Source organism: Hylobates moloch, unplaced genomic scaffold (assembly GCF_009828535.3).
Source record: "Hylobates moloch isolate HMO894 unplaced genomic scaffold, HMol_V3 SCAFFOLD_8, whole genome shotgun sequence".
NCBI lineage: Eukaryota > Metazoa > Chordata > Mammalia > Primates > Hylobatidae > Hylobates > Hylobates moloch.
In genome coordinates, this window is record NW_026652283.1 from 70,914,614 (window position 1) to 70,930,213 (window position 15,600).

General features: G+C 39.0%; 1 protein-coding gene across 1 annotated transcript in view; it reads right to left on the reverse strand.

Annotated features, from left to right (window-relative positions):
- The window catches only part of DDR2 (discoidin domain receptor tyrosine kinase 2), a 179,647-nt gene that overhangs the window by 48,586 nt on the left and 115,461 nt on the right, over nucleotides 1-15,600 (reverse strand). The window contains exon 4 of the mRNA XM_032161131.2: nucleotides 10,077-10,185. Coding sequence (XP_032017022.1) covers nucleotides 10,077-10,158 — 82 coding nt within the window. The 5' untranslated portion in view covers nucleotides 10,159-10,185. The remainder of the gene's footprint in view (nucleotides 1-10,076; nucleotides 10,186-15,600) is intronic.

Here is a 15,600-nt window from a genome sequence, read left to right on the forward strand (position 1 = left end):
TGCTGCACTTTAGTAGCTTCAGCTGAAGTGGCCTCGGTTCGTTATCTTCCTTCTAATTTACTCACTCCATACTCAGCATCTCATCATTTAAAAGGATGATATTCCTATGGGTTCCTTCTCAGCTTCTCAACATCTTTCTGAGATCAAGTCTCACATGGCATCATTTAGATATTTTTTTGTTTTGTTTTCTGGAAAAAAAAAAAAAAAAAACAGGGCTTGGTGTCTTACGCCATAATCCCAGCACTTTGGGAGGCCAAGGTAAGCGGATCACCTGAGGTGGGGAGTTCGAGACCAGCCTGACCAACATGGAGAAACCTTGTCCCTACTAAAAATACAAAATTAGCCAGGCGTGGTGGTGCATGCCTGTAATCCCAGCTACTCCAGAGGCTGAGGCAGGAGAATCTCTTGAACCTGGGAGGCGGAGGTTGCAGTGAGCTGAGATCGCGCCATTGCACTCCAGCCTGGGTAATAAGAGTGAAATTCTGTTTTAAAAATAATTTAATAAAAATAAATAAATAAATACAGAGAAGCCTGGGAGTTTCCTTGACTTCCTTTTTTCCCCCTCCCTCTTCTTATTCATCAAACATTTGTTGATTGCCTATATAAGCCAAGCACTGTAATAGGTGCTGGTCATGAAGACACAAAAGATTATCACTACACCAGAGACAAAGACCAAAGTCATAAAAACTTCTGAAGCAGGAAGAAAAAAAAGTTGCATAAATTTTTTTAACAACTCATCACCTCCTACTTAGGCTCATAAAAAAACCTCACTGATTTTAGTGTCTTAACTTCTACTTTACTGTGTATGTGTCAAAACCACTGAAAAATTCTGTGAGGGCTATCTTGCCACATCCATACTCTTCAGAGACCCACAGGCCAGGACCAAGAGCTAAGTCAACAATCACACTATTCGCTCCAGAAAAAAAATATATATATATGTGTATATAGTAATGGATATGCTTGGCTTGAGCACAGGGCCCTGCATCCCTTTAGAGTTAGGGTGGCCAGAGTTCAGGACTGTTAGAAGCCCCATTGCCCAAAAGCAACTTGAGTCTGTCTTGGGGACCACAAAGGACCTTAATGGTCACTAATGGAGTTTTTTTCTCTTTCTTCCTCCTGCATCATCTGCTTGATAGAAACTGTTGTTTCATAGTGTTTATTTTCATTTTCTTCTCTTCCAAAAGTAACAAATCACAGTCTTTGATATTTGCATGTAACTTTCCAAAGCCCATTTATTTCCATTATCTCATTCAATCCCCTGCAGTAACCCCATGAAGTTCAGAGAGCAAAGTTTATGGACCCCATGTTATAAATGAGCAAAGTGAGGTGCAGAGATTTACCTAAAGTCACAAAGCTAGATAGTGACGGAGCTGGAACTAGAATCTAGATCTCTTGATCTCCATTGTCATAGTCTGTCTAGTAACCGTCTCACATGGTCATCACAGCCTGCTACCAGCACACACACCCTGTTTATCGTGTGATCCCTAGGATCAAGAATCACCAAGTTGGGGAAGAATCTGGACAGAGAGCTCAGGGAGGATTATTGCTTGTCTAATTTTTAGCATGCACTGGTCCCAGGATTTGTTGAAATGTGATAGCAAAAGGAACCTGCACCCTGGGAAAGACAGCATGGCATAGCATTATGTTAACACCAGGTGAAGACAAGGCCTTTGATCATAAAACATTTGTCACATACTGAGGATCCCAAGATTATATGGTTCCTACTTTTGGTGCCATCCTAACCCCACCTTTGCCCTCATGACCCCTCCATAATCACTATCCTTACTCTTGTTTTTCAATTTGTACCTCTGTGCCTTTTCTTCGGCTCAAAATCTTTCCCTTCCTCATTTTGCCTGGCCTGGCAAATTCTTTCAGCTCCAGCTAACTCTTATACCTTCAGTATCTCAACTAGCATGACACTGGAGATTTGACCTGATTGGGTAAAATGTGAACATATTTATGGATATATTTATGGAATATGTATGTGTATATATAAAGATATATATATATCTATCTATTTTTAAAGACATATACATCTATACATTTATATATAGATATATATGTTCATGTGTAACATGTAACACGTGAACGTATAGATATATCTCTATATACATAAATACATACATAAATATACATACATATATAAATATATGTGTATAATATTTAATACTTATATTTTTATCCTATATATTACATTTGTTTCATATCCTTTTCCTATTTTATATCTGTATCAATCTATGTTTCTTACATACTTATATCGCTATATTATATGTCTTGATCTTATGGGCTTGAAGCCCCTAGAGTTCTTGTCAGCTTTCAGAACAAAACATTAATAAGCAAATATGTGAAGCAGCAGTGATGCATGGCCCGAATGGCCCCAGTGCCCAGTATCCATGGTAAGCAGGGTCCCTGTCTCCTTGCCTGCTCCTGCCAACACTGTTGTTCTTCTGTAGACTCTTAGTCTTTCCACATGAGAGCCCTGACAAAACCGAGCTCTGCAGGTGGTTGTGAAAACTGAGAGGTCCAGAAAAGGGACTTTGTGTGAAGCTCTTCCTGCAGTCCCATGATCATGCTCCTGGCCCCAAAGTTTAGACTCAAGGAGACTAGGTCTCCCTGGGCCTCTATCCCTACTGACAACAGAAAGAAGTGGAGCTTTGTTTTTTCTTGCATTACTTTTAGCTTCTCTGACTGCCTTGTACAACTAGGAATCTAGGCCTCAGAATGCAAAACAACAGGGAGAAGGCAAAGTTTTAGGGTATGAACTCGGAATTTACCTGGCTACTTTGGATGGAAAGCTGATGATGCAGTAGATGTATTTGGAACCCTTTCATCCCAAGATACAAAGCCCAGGAATTAGGTGAAGTCTGCCCTCAAAGAAAATGAAATATTTTTACAGTATAGTAATTAAGTTAAAGAATTAATTAATTAAATAATTAAATTAAAATATAAAGGACAGTATAGAATAATGGAAAGACTAATGAAGTCTGCCATTATCACAGCACAATATACAAAATTAAGGAAGAGGACAGAAGTTCTAGCATTTATTAATCATATTCTGTGTGTTTGACGCTATGCTAGGTACTTTACATATATTCTCTTACTCTTCCTAACAGCCCTTAAGGGAGTGATCAGTGATAGGTAAGAAGACTGCAGTTCAGAGAACCCAAAACTCTGACCATGCTCGTCCAGCGAGTAGGCAAAGGCTGGTTAGGTCTGCTAATAGTCTTTTCAAACATGTTTCCTCCCATCACTTTATCTCTCTAAACCTCAGTTTCCTCATTTGTACATTAGATTAAATCCACCATTCTTAGCCTTTTCTGGAACTGGTCACAGAGTCTTTTGAGCATCTGATAATAGAAAACTTTTTTCCTTCTGCAAATGTACTTTTGTCTTCACACATTAAGTTTGGGATGCAATTTCAGGGGATTCACGGGTCTCTGCAGCCCATTCACGGCTGGTCCATGAATCTGGGTTTCCTCTGCCTTGACATTCCTTGAGTCTCACACTCCACAGGCAGTAGAGCACAGAGGTCAAGAGCATGCTTGTGGCTGGGTGTGGTGGCTCATGCCTATAATCCCAGCACTTTAGGAGGGCAAGGTTAGGAGTTCAAGACCAGTCTGGCCAACATGGCAAAACCCCTTCTCCACAAAAAATACTCAAACTAGTTGGGTGTGGTGGCACATGCCTGTAGTCCCAGCTACTTGGGGAGCTGAGGCAGGAGGATGGCTTGAGTCCAGGAGGTTGAGGCTGCAGTGAGTCATGTTCATGTCACTGCCCTCCAGCCTGGGTGACAGAGCAAGATGCCCTCTCCAAAAACAAACAAAAAACCCCCAAAAAACTCTTAACTGATACATTGTTGGAAATTTGAAAAACGGGATAAAGAAAAAAGAAGAAGTAGAAGAAAAGAGCATGCTTGCTGGAGCAGGGTCAAATCCCGGTTCTGCCACTTAGCTTTCTCTGTAACCTCGTGTGAGTTACCTAATGCTTCTTGGCCTCACTTTCTCCTCTGTAAAACTGGAATAATACTACTACTATTATATAATAATACTAATACTAATAAGATTATTGTGAAGATTAAATTTGTTGACACCACTTAAAATGGTACCCAGAATATATTAAGTGTTCATTGAATATTCTTTGAGTTTTGCATTCTCTTTTTCCCTATTTGGCACAACTAAGGGGGCTCAAGGGGCAGATGAGTTTCTGTTTTACCCAGAGAAAGACTCTTTTACTGGCAGGAAGGATGCCAAAGTCCACTCTCAGGCATCAGCCCGGACTTAACAAACAAACACACAAGCAAGAAAGAGCCAATCTGGGCAGCTTCTAGCATTGCTCACTTAAGATAAATTCAACCAGAGAGGTCTTTTACCAGCCTTTTATCTTTTTCTCAGGGCCCTGTTCAGGCCGTCTAACACACACTCTCTCCCCCCGCTCCCCCTACACACACACATACACACACATCACAACACTAGTACCTCAGGCCTGGTTTCACAAACCTGAAACTAGCATCACCTTCTCATTAACAGATGAGGCCACATAAACCTTCTCAGCACATCTCTGGGAACACGAATGATGAGAACCCAGGGAAACATAAATGGGTCTCCAATCTGGAAATATGTGTAGGTGAACACATAGCAGCCTTGGTGGAAGACAAGGGAGTGGTGATAAAGGGACAACCTGGTGCAGAAGGGAACCAAAGCATCCCTGGTGCTTCAGTTTCTGGGTGGGGGTAAGTTGGCCCTGCAGGGCTTCTAGCTCCAGCCTTCCTCATTTAGCATAATGAGACTAGGTGTGAGCACTGTATATCCTATTCATCTGACTCCATTCTTTGGCCTCAGGCTGTCCCTCAAACCTCAATTACATCTCACCCCCATAAATGTACATTGGAAGTTGGTTGCAGAAAGGAAGGCATAAGGCTGCACAGATATACATGATATTTAGATAAAGGTCACTTCAGCACATAGCTCCCTGAGGGCCCAGGTAGAAGTTACCTGGGGTTGGGAGACAGGTAGCCCTGGGTCCCTGTCCTAGCTTTACTATTAGCTAAATGTGGAGCATGGGCAAATCACTCACCTGCTTTGACTCCCAGTGTCCTCATCTGTAAAGTGACGAAGAGTGACTTAGATATTTCTAAGGTCTATTCCAACATGAATAGTCTAGAATTCTAGTTGCCTGACCCTAAGAACTCACTGACATGTGGGATTGATACTGGAAAGAACAAAAACCACAGTGGTGAACCTAAAATAAATTTGGGGCCAGGAGGAGAAAAGCTCTTCCTCTCCTAATCCCAAACCCTGAATAGCTTTGCCACTCTTTTTCAAAGTGGAAGCATTCTGGATACCAAAGGGGGACTCCCACCCCAGGACTCTGAACTGGTAGTAAGTTGCCTGCTTCCTATGAGGGGAAAGTGTGATATGAAAATGGGAAGTTCCAGCACTGCCCTGCTCCAGCTTTGTACCATGGATCCTAAAGGCCTGGTTTGCCTGCTGAGAAGAAGAGATGTTTCTCCCTTTCTTAAGCACAAATAGTTGTCACAGGCCAAGTCAGGGGAGTGAAAACAAGCACCCCTGTGCATTTTATACACAACAGTCCTCTAATTGGCTGGGTGGGTCCCAGGGCTTCAGACCGCTGGGCTAGAATTTCAGGATCATCAGGATACTTCTATTCATCCTCCTACCTGGAAAAACATAAGGTGCCAGTTCCCCACCAACCGTTGAAACAGTGGTTAAACCCCTAGGGGAGCCTGACACTGATGTCCACTCAAACAACTACTGCAGCCCAGTATTTTTGTGCATGATTGTGGGGTCTAAAGAGGTCCCTTTCCCACGGAGATACCCTTAGTTCTCCTATCAAGTTTGGCAGTCCCAGCCCAAGTTGGAAATAAGTGAAAACTTGACTCAAGGATCCCACAGGGGAATGGATCTCCTACATAGCCCCGCTGGCTCTCTCACTCATTACCCTCCACCAGGAGCCCCACATGTTCCTCACCCTCCTCTCAGCCATTGCATACGCCGTATCTTCAGCCTGAAATGCTACTTCTTGGCCCCACCTCTAGAGCAAAAGATGCTCTGGAGCAGGGTAGCTTGTAGCACTATGACTCTCCTGCAGGTTAGGCTGGGGCAGGGTTTCTGCACTCACCTGCCACTAAGCAGAGTTTTAGGGTTTAAAATTTTTAAGTATTTATCAGTCACTTCCTGTGTGCTTAGCCCCAAAGGCAAGATTCTCCTGAAATTCAGACTTCACATCCCTGAGCCTGGGAAGTGGTAGGGAGTTGGAAACAAGTAGTCTTTCTTGCAAAAAACAGCCATGCAATTTCAGGGGCTATACTTCCAAGCCCAAAGCCCAACAAATCTTCCAGTATGGGTTATAAAGTTCTCACACCATAAAAATCACAGCAATTTTGTAGCAGAAAGGGTCCCATAGATTATCTAATCCAACTTATTCTTACTACAAGTGAAAATATTAAGGAAGTATAAAGAGACACGTAACAACTCCCTCACTGTCACACAATTAATTTATGACCAAGTCAGGATTATAATTAGGGTTGTTACTCAAAAGTAAGCTAAATACTTTTTTCTAAGTTAACTCCAAATCATTCATCAGAACTAATAACATTCCAATCATCTGTTGATTTGTATAAATGATTTTCAGAAATTATTGTGATGATTATTTGTTTGACTTGTATGTCACTAGCTAAATGGTATTTCTGAGCCATGATTTGGGCATAAGAAACTGCCTCAAATTCTTCCAATAACATCTCCCACTGGATTAGTGATGATTAGGTTTCAGTTCCTGGTGCACTGTTGCAGCTGGAAGGGAGCTGAGAACACTGCCCACAGTTCAGGACTATGTATATACACCTTCATGTCAGCATTTCCCACAAAGACTTGCATAGCCTATGCTGCAGGCCCCATTGACAATGCCGCCTTTAACACTGCCATTACTGGAAATGCCACTAACACCATCTGCCTCACTGCCTGCTTTGCCAAAACTCAGATGCTTTAGAACAGTGAGCCAAGAACTCTGCTGCCTTCATGCTTCGGCCAACTATCTCTGTCATACCACCAATACTCTGCAGCCTCCATGGACGACACCTGTGAGACATTTATGATTTCAAATATTAGAGAGTTTTTTAAAACATAAACAAGATTATTTATCCTCTCTTGGTATCTGCTGAGACCCCAAGATTGATATTTCATATCATAATATCATATTCAATGTTTGTTATCAACTAAATCATGCTAATACTGAAGGCTTATTGACCAATAGTCATTGTGAGATCTTCAACAATGAGCTTCAACTAATTATTATTTTATTTTTATTTTATTGAGTTTAATGCTTAGCTCAGTTACTATTAACCAACCAATATTTTATATCCAATAACCAACTAAAATGTTTCAGTAATTTAATAATTGGTTGCATATTGGATTTGCTTATAACCCAGGTCTCCTGGCTTAAGTTCTATTTGTTATACCACGTGGCCATTCTGTGGGAAAAACCTAACTGGCCAAAAATTTACTCAGTCTTTCGGTGCCTTCAGTTACCTTTCAATACTTTCAGTTATAATCAGTCTTTCAGTTGACACGAGTAAGGACTCCTGAAGAGTCATCCTTAAATCAACATGCATTTATCATATGCTGACTTTATGCTCAGCAGTGTGCAAGCTATAACATTCTATGAGCCTCAGGATTCATGATAGACTCTTTATCACTGATAATGAATGAAAATTTCTCATCTGCTTCAAACACTCATCTCTGGTTTGACTTGGTAAAATAGAAAGAAATGGCAGAGAGAAGGATTAGTCCTTCAGCATGTCCTGTTTTCCTATAAAGGTCTTTGCAAAGCAAGAAGTCTATTTCTTTTTCCCTGTCAAAAAGAGCCAACAAAAATACCTGACACCAGAAATAGAAAAAAAAATTAAGATGACTATTTGCTGTCTCCAAACAGCCCATTTCCTGCTCTGGGGCCACAGTGTGGACTCTAACACAGAAGATTAGCTCTCCTGGCTAGTCATTTAAATGTCCTCATGGCATGCCAGTCTCTATGACTATGCTTACCACCAAAACATCCCACCACTCCATGCACTCACAGCACTCTTCCTTAGAACTCAGAGCATGAAGAATGTAGTAGGAGGCAATCAAACATCAACAATTGATTGAGAGGAATACAGAACAGAAAAAGGAAAAAATGGTACCCAAGTTAGGATCTGAGATGCAACAGCTGAGCTTATTACGAGGAAGTAACAAGGCACTGGGCTCTTTCAACCAATAATTCTTTGATTTTAAGGATGTTTGATCATATTTCCTATTGAAAGTATAAAGAGAAACCCATGCACATGGAACTTTTATGAAGGGAGGAGAGCAAGCATTTTCACAAATGTACACTTATGCTATGAAAAGGACAAAATTAAAGCACCCTCAAGAATCAAAATATAGCATGGAACAACTGGAACTCGCACATACTGCTATGGGATGGTACAATGGTAAAGCACTTCAAAAAATTTTTGGTATTATGCAGAATAGTATATCACATGCTACACATATGAAGTTCCACTTCTAAGCGTATACTCAAAGGAACTGAGTACTTAGCTCTACCAAAAGTTTTACACAAGAATAATTATAGGAGCTTTGTTCATAATGGGCCCAAACTAGAAATTATTCAAATTCCCATCTACAGTAGATTGGCTAAATAAAATATTCAAACAAAATAATACACAACAATGAAAATGAATAGTTGACAACTGCATGCAACAGTAGGATGAATTTCATAAAGAAAATGTTGAGTGAAAGAAGTCAGACACAAAGAGTATTTATGCATCATCTAATTCCATTTATATAAAGTACAAAAATGGGCAAAACTAATCTATGTTGCTAGAAAGCAGGATAACGGCTACCTTTGGGGGGTGGTGAGAAAAGTTACTGGGAGGGAGCATGAAGAGAGCTTCTGAAGTGCTGGTATAGTTCTGTTTCTTAATTCGGGTACTGTTTATATGTGTTCGGTTTATGAAATTCATAAAATTGAACACTTAAGCTGTATACTTTTCCATGTTCATATCTGTGGCAAAATGAAAAAAAAAATGACTCCAATTCTTCTCCAATACCTGCATCCCAGACCTTTACCGTCTAATTTTTTGTGCTCTCCCACTCTGACTCTGGGCTTGGCCACATGAATTGCTTTGGCCAATGAGACTTAGTAAACATGATTTCAGCAGTGGCTTGAAAAATGTTTGAATATTCTGGCTTCTGGTCTTGTTCCTGTGCAATTTCCAGGAAAACATATCCAGGTTAGTCTGCAGGAGGATGAAACAGAGCACAGCGAAGTTGCCCCATTCATCAGTGCCATGGCCATCCTAGATGAGCCAATAGCCAGCTGACTCCCAGTTATGCTTGAGTAAATCAACACAGAACAGAGAACAGTCCAAACAAGTCCAGCTAGGAGCCAAATAAATGCTGTTTAAAGACATTGAGCTTTGGATAGGTTGTTAAGCAGCATTATTGTGTAATAAATAATACAATTATTTACTTCCATTTAAACTTTAAAAATGCATGTAATACAAAATAATCCCACAAATTTGGGCTCAAAAGATTCTCCTAACCTATCTATTTTGAGCATGGCCACACCCTAGAGGAAAGAGAACCTGACTGAGATCCCACAGGACCAGGATCCCAAAAGCATAACAGGACATCCAAGTAAAATCAAAGTCTAAGCCCGAAACAACCAGTAAACCAACCTGAAGAAGTTCTCTAAGACATCTAAAAATTCTGTCCTATTTTTCTCAGAAGATGCAGAAGCAAATGGTTGCTTCTGCCACCTCTCATTTTTTTAAATGCCCTCTTACTGCACCCTACTCTATATAAGAAAATCTTTTACAATATTCAACAGGTTGTAAGTATTAAAATACATATATATAAAGCATATTCATTTTTCTTCCTATTTTGGTCATATTTCACCATGGACATTTGAAAAGAAAGAGCTTTGTAATCCCTCTTGGCAGCTTTTAGACCCGCCATTGAACATTGATGGGTTTAAACATTCTGCTGGTCTTCTAGTGTATAGCTGAGTAATAGCCATGTTACCTGGATTAACCTGAGCTTTTGCAGAACTCAAGATAGGCAGCAGCAGGAATAGCACCAAGAGCATTCTGGGAATCAGGATCATCTCAGAAGATGGTGTTGGAACTGGAGTCTGCCGCCAACCAATAATGCAAGAAAACAGAAAGAGAAGGAGAGGAAATGAGTGAGGCAGATACTGCCAACATGAATGAATACAATTCTCACAGTTAATTTTGTGTTCCTGCAGTGTTTATTTTTATATATGGGACTTTGAATCATAGACTTTGGGAGTTGAATGGCACATCCAATAATCATCTAATATAATAATTTTCAAACTCTATCAGATTGCACACTCATGAAATTTAAATTAGCAAAAGTATAGTCAGACAACAAAGTTTTCCTAAGATAAATACTTACCCAAATGGTGAATAATGGTAAAGAAAAACTTATATTTATCATGTAAACTGATGTTTTCATAATCTTAATATTGATTCCAATATTCAACCAAGAGAATCATTCAATACTTTTAATGTTTGCCTTTCAAAACATATAAGTTCAATATTTATCCCGATTCATTATCTCTGGAGTGATACCTGGGATTCTGTATTTTCAGGTTTCCCCAAAATGATTCATAATATCTTATCTATGATAATAGATTAGATTTGGAGACATCAGTATGAACTTACGTTTAGCTTAATAAGGATACAAATAGTTACATATGGAAATATTTATAGATATGTGTATATGTCTGGGTTAGTACACACACATATGTTCCATCTGCTGAGAAGGCCTAGAGGCAATGACATCCCAGTAGCAATGAGCAAACCTAGTGCTCAGATCTTGATTTCTAATAACATTCTTCAACAAAAGGAGACAGGATTCCTCAGGAAAATGGCTGATTCTGGGAATGGGGCAGAATATAAACAAGATGGACTTGGAGTATCTTTTAGTGCCAGAAATTGAGAAAATGTACACACAAAAAGATGATGGGGTATGTCAAAGGGACACAGTAGCCAACTTAATGAGTTCCCCCCCAAAAAAAGCAGTATTGAATTATAAACCAAAGAATAAAATAAATATCCATGAGTCCATGCTGCTATAAATTAATGATTGAATAAACAAATGGGGAGAATATGCATATTTCCAATGCAAAAGAATTCCAAATAATTTATGTAGATAATCTGCTCTTAAGGAAATAAAGCATTACTATCTCCCTTCCCCAGCTCCTTAAAAGTAAGTTGCACGTAGTTACTTTGTCCCAAGAAGTACAGCGTAAAAACGGAGAAAGAAAAAGAGTCACTTTTCAGTGGAGAAATCTGACAAACACTTCCTCAAGACAGATAATCAAGGTTAACATCAATATTGATAAGTCATATTGATAGTATGTGTCCTTGATATGACGTGATGAAAATGACACTTTACCTCTGTGGTCTTCCTCCCAAAAACCTATTATCTCAGTCTACTTATAAAAAAATCACCAGACAAATCTCAATTGAGGGAAATTCTATAAAGTTCCTGATGAGTAATCCTCAAAACTGTCAAGGTCATTAAAAACAAGAAAGTCTGAGAAACTATCACAGCTCAGGGAGCCTAAGGAGACATGATGACTAAGTGTAATGTTATATCCAGACAAAGGACATTAGGGGAAACTGAGGAAATCAGAATAAAGAATGGACTTTAGCTAATAATAATGCATCTATATCAGTTCATTCATTTTGACAAATGTACTATGTTAATATAAGGTGATAATAATAGGGCAAACTGGATGTGGGATATACAAGGATTCCCTGTACTAGCTTCACAATGATTATGTAAATATAAAACTGTCCTAGAAGGCCAGGCACAGTGGCTCACGCCTGTAATCCCAGAACTTTGGAAGGCCGAGGCCGGTGGATCACCTGAGTTCAGGAGTTGGAGACCAGCCTGGCCGTCATGGTGAAACCCTGTCTCTGTTAAAAATACAAAAATTAGCCAGGCATAGTGGTGGGTGCCTGTAATCCCAGCTACTTGGGAGGCTAAGGCATGAGAATCACTTGAACCCAGGAGGTGGAGGCTGCAGTGAGCCAAGATTATGCCACTGCACTCCAGCCTGGGCGACAGAGCGAGACAAAAAAAAAACTGTTCTAGAATACAAAGTTGATTTTTAAAAAATTCCCTCTGAGTAACACTAATAATCAAGCAAGCATTGGATGCACTATTAGAAATAGTATGTGATACAATATTATAAAGAGAGAAGAAATTTCCTTAAGCTGGAGTGATTAAGGAAGGCTTCATGGAGAAATAAATATCTGATCAGGTTCTTGAAGGATGGACAAGACTTTAATAAGCAATAACAGGGATGGAGTAAGTAAGAGGATGACATGAGTAAGGCACTTTCTTTCTCAGGAAACAGAAGCTTTCTAAGACAATTTCTAAGCAGTATAATACTGACACACCCAGAGGGGTTAAAAAAAAAAAAAAAAAAAGCAATGTACTCAGATGGTTTTCACTGAAGAGGATGGAGCCAAAGCAAATAAAACACGGAAGATTTAAATGGCCACATAGTGAGGGGCTGAGTGGTGTGTGATCCACAACTACAAAGGATGATGAGCACAGTTTCATAGCACTGATTTGGATAAGATAAAATACATGTCTCAGTGTTCCTAGCCACTTCCAGCAACAGCAACACTATTTCCATAAATAAGTCCCTAAATAAACATGCCCAGAGAAAGAAACACACAGGTGAATCCTGGAGACATTGGTCTTGGCTATAGTTGAGCACTAACTCATGACCATAATCCAGGATGTCCTTCCAGAGAGACCCGAGCTCTTTGTAAGCAGCCATTCAGTAAGTGCTGAGGCCCAGGACTGACTTGGCTCACTGACTTGGCTCCTCTCCTAGCAGTCTTTTGCAGAAGAGTCCTAGAATTCTCTCTCTCTCTCTCCTGTGGCACCTCTCTCACAGGTTACTGGCCGTAACTTCCTCCCCTCCATAACCTTCCCCAATAATTCCTTCTGCAAAGAATGTCTCCCACACCTCATTTCCTTTCTTTCCTTCACCAAAACACATGCTTAATTTAACTCTATTGGATCCTTCACAACATTGTTATAAAATTATCTATTTAATCATTAACTTCAAAATGGCTCATTCTTATATTGCCAAAGTATTACTTTACATCGTGCACAAAGTATGTGCTCAAAAATGGTTTTTAACTGAACTAAGCCAAACCTACTAAGTGTTCAGAAAATGTTGACGAATTTACTTTTTGAAACTGTTGCTGGGCTTCAAGTTGCGATCTCCAAAAGCAGTAATTATTTTTCTGTTTTGCTTAAAATTAGATGACTGTCAGCTAATAAACAGAGCACTGTAAAGCACCTAGAAGTATTATACCTATACCATGTATATCTACTGCAAATCAGAGATGATCTCCTACAATATTCACAGTAACTCAGTGGTTTGTTTTCAACAACAAGGAAGCTAAGGAGAAAGAGGTTAAAGCTGATCAGGTTACACACCTGATAGGTGACCAAACTCATATGTGAACCTAAGGCTTGTGTTACTTCAAAATCCACATGCGTTTTTGTTGTTGTTGTTGTTGCTGTTGTTCCTTCTTTTGTTTTTGCTCATGATCACATTACATCATCCTTTGATCTGGGCTCCACCTACCTCACCAGAGCTGCCCTTCTCCTCATCCTTTCCACCTCAGTCACACTGGGGCTTCTTTTCTTTTTTCTTCCATTTTCTTTTGCCTAAGGACCTCCGCCAAGAAGTTTCTCTCCTCTCTTTGCCTAGTTCAAATCTCCACTAAATGGTCACTTTCTCAGCAAAATATTCTCTGATCCCCTTGATTGTTACATGCTCTAAAAACATAATGTTTCTATATAGAAATGATCATAGTTTCTCATTATATATTCATTGCTGTGATTGTTTAATTTGTATTCCCCCCCAAAACACACAAGCTCCATGTTCATTTTATTCGTTATTGTAGTCTCAACACTACCAGAGTGCCTGATAAGTATTTGCAGAATGAATTAATGATTGTCTTGAGCCATATATTCAGTGACTACATCTGGTCATTCTAAATTCCCTGCCCTAAAAGGAAGTATCTCCAAAGCTTATTGTGAGCAGAATCACCCTTTTCTGCACCTTTGAATGAGTCTTTCCAAGGGTTCAATATTTAAACAATGTGACGTGTGAACAGAACCCAAAAGTATACATGGAAGCATGTCAAAGAGCTGCTAGGAAAGCCCTTCTCTACCCACTTCTTTAGTTAGTAGTACAAACCCCTTTGACAATTTATTTAAGCCTTAAGAAATAAAAATCAAAATGCAAACACCACTGGTCAAGCCATTGGCCTTCATTCATTCATTCAGCAACTATTTTGTAAATATCAATTAGGTGCTATTACAGGTGATAAGCACATCAGTAAAAAAGGCAAAGAAGGTTCCTGCCAACATGGAACTTATAGTACATAAGGAAACAAGTAAATGAAGAAGAATTTTAAAGAAACATATGTACAGGGAAGAAAATAAAATAGAGTAATGTAATAGAAAGGGAATGAGAGCTGTTCTAGGTAACGTGGCCAGCAAAGGCCTCTCTGAGTATGCAATTGGTATAGAAATAGATAAGCAGAACATTGAAGAGAATGAACAACCCGGAAAAGACTCATGAATAAATGGAAATGTACTACATGAGAAAGGGGGCATTTAAACTTGGTGAAGAAGTTTCAGATGCTTTAGTAGCCTTTCAAAAGCAAATGAAGGTATATCTACACCTCACAAAAATGAAGAGCCCAAAATGTAAAGATGGAACCATAAGAATATTTCAAGGAAAATCTAGAAAAATTTGCTATGAGCTAAAGATAAGGAAGGCCTGCACAGACAAGAAATGGAAAGCAAAATCCAGAAATGAATAGAATAATAAATTTTTCCATCAAAATTCAAAACTTCTTTAAGACCAAAAGACATCATAAACATAACACGTAAAAAATTGGCTAAGATAAATATTTGAAATTGTATAATGAAATAACTTCTAGTATTAATAATCTCTATAAATCATTTTTTAAAAGCCACTAGAAAAATGGGCCAAGTAAATAAAAAGCATTCAGCAGGGGAGACAATATAATGCTGTAAACATCTAAAAGTATTCAACCTCCCAAGTAGTCACAAAAAACAAACATTAAAGCAGTAGTTGAATGTCAATTTTACCTATCAGATTGGCAAAATTTTAAAGTGTGATAATATAAAATTTGGCAATAATATGGCAAATGCATACTCTCATATTCTGCTGCTGGATATATAAATTAGAAGATAATTTCAATAAAAATACATATACCATAATTTATATATCCCATTTATTATTTACCCTAAAGAAAGACTTGTGTGTGTAGACAATGAGGCATGCACAAAAAAGTGCTTTGCAATATATTTTTTAACAACAAAAACTTAGAAAAATGTCTACCAGTAGGATAATGTTATTAACTATAGTATATTCCTACTGTGAAATGCTATGCAATAGTAACAGTGAATGCATTAGAGCTACTCAGAGTTACAAAGGTTGAAGTCTATG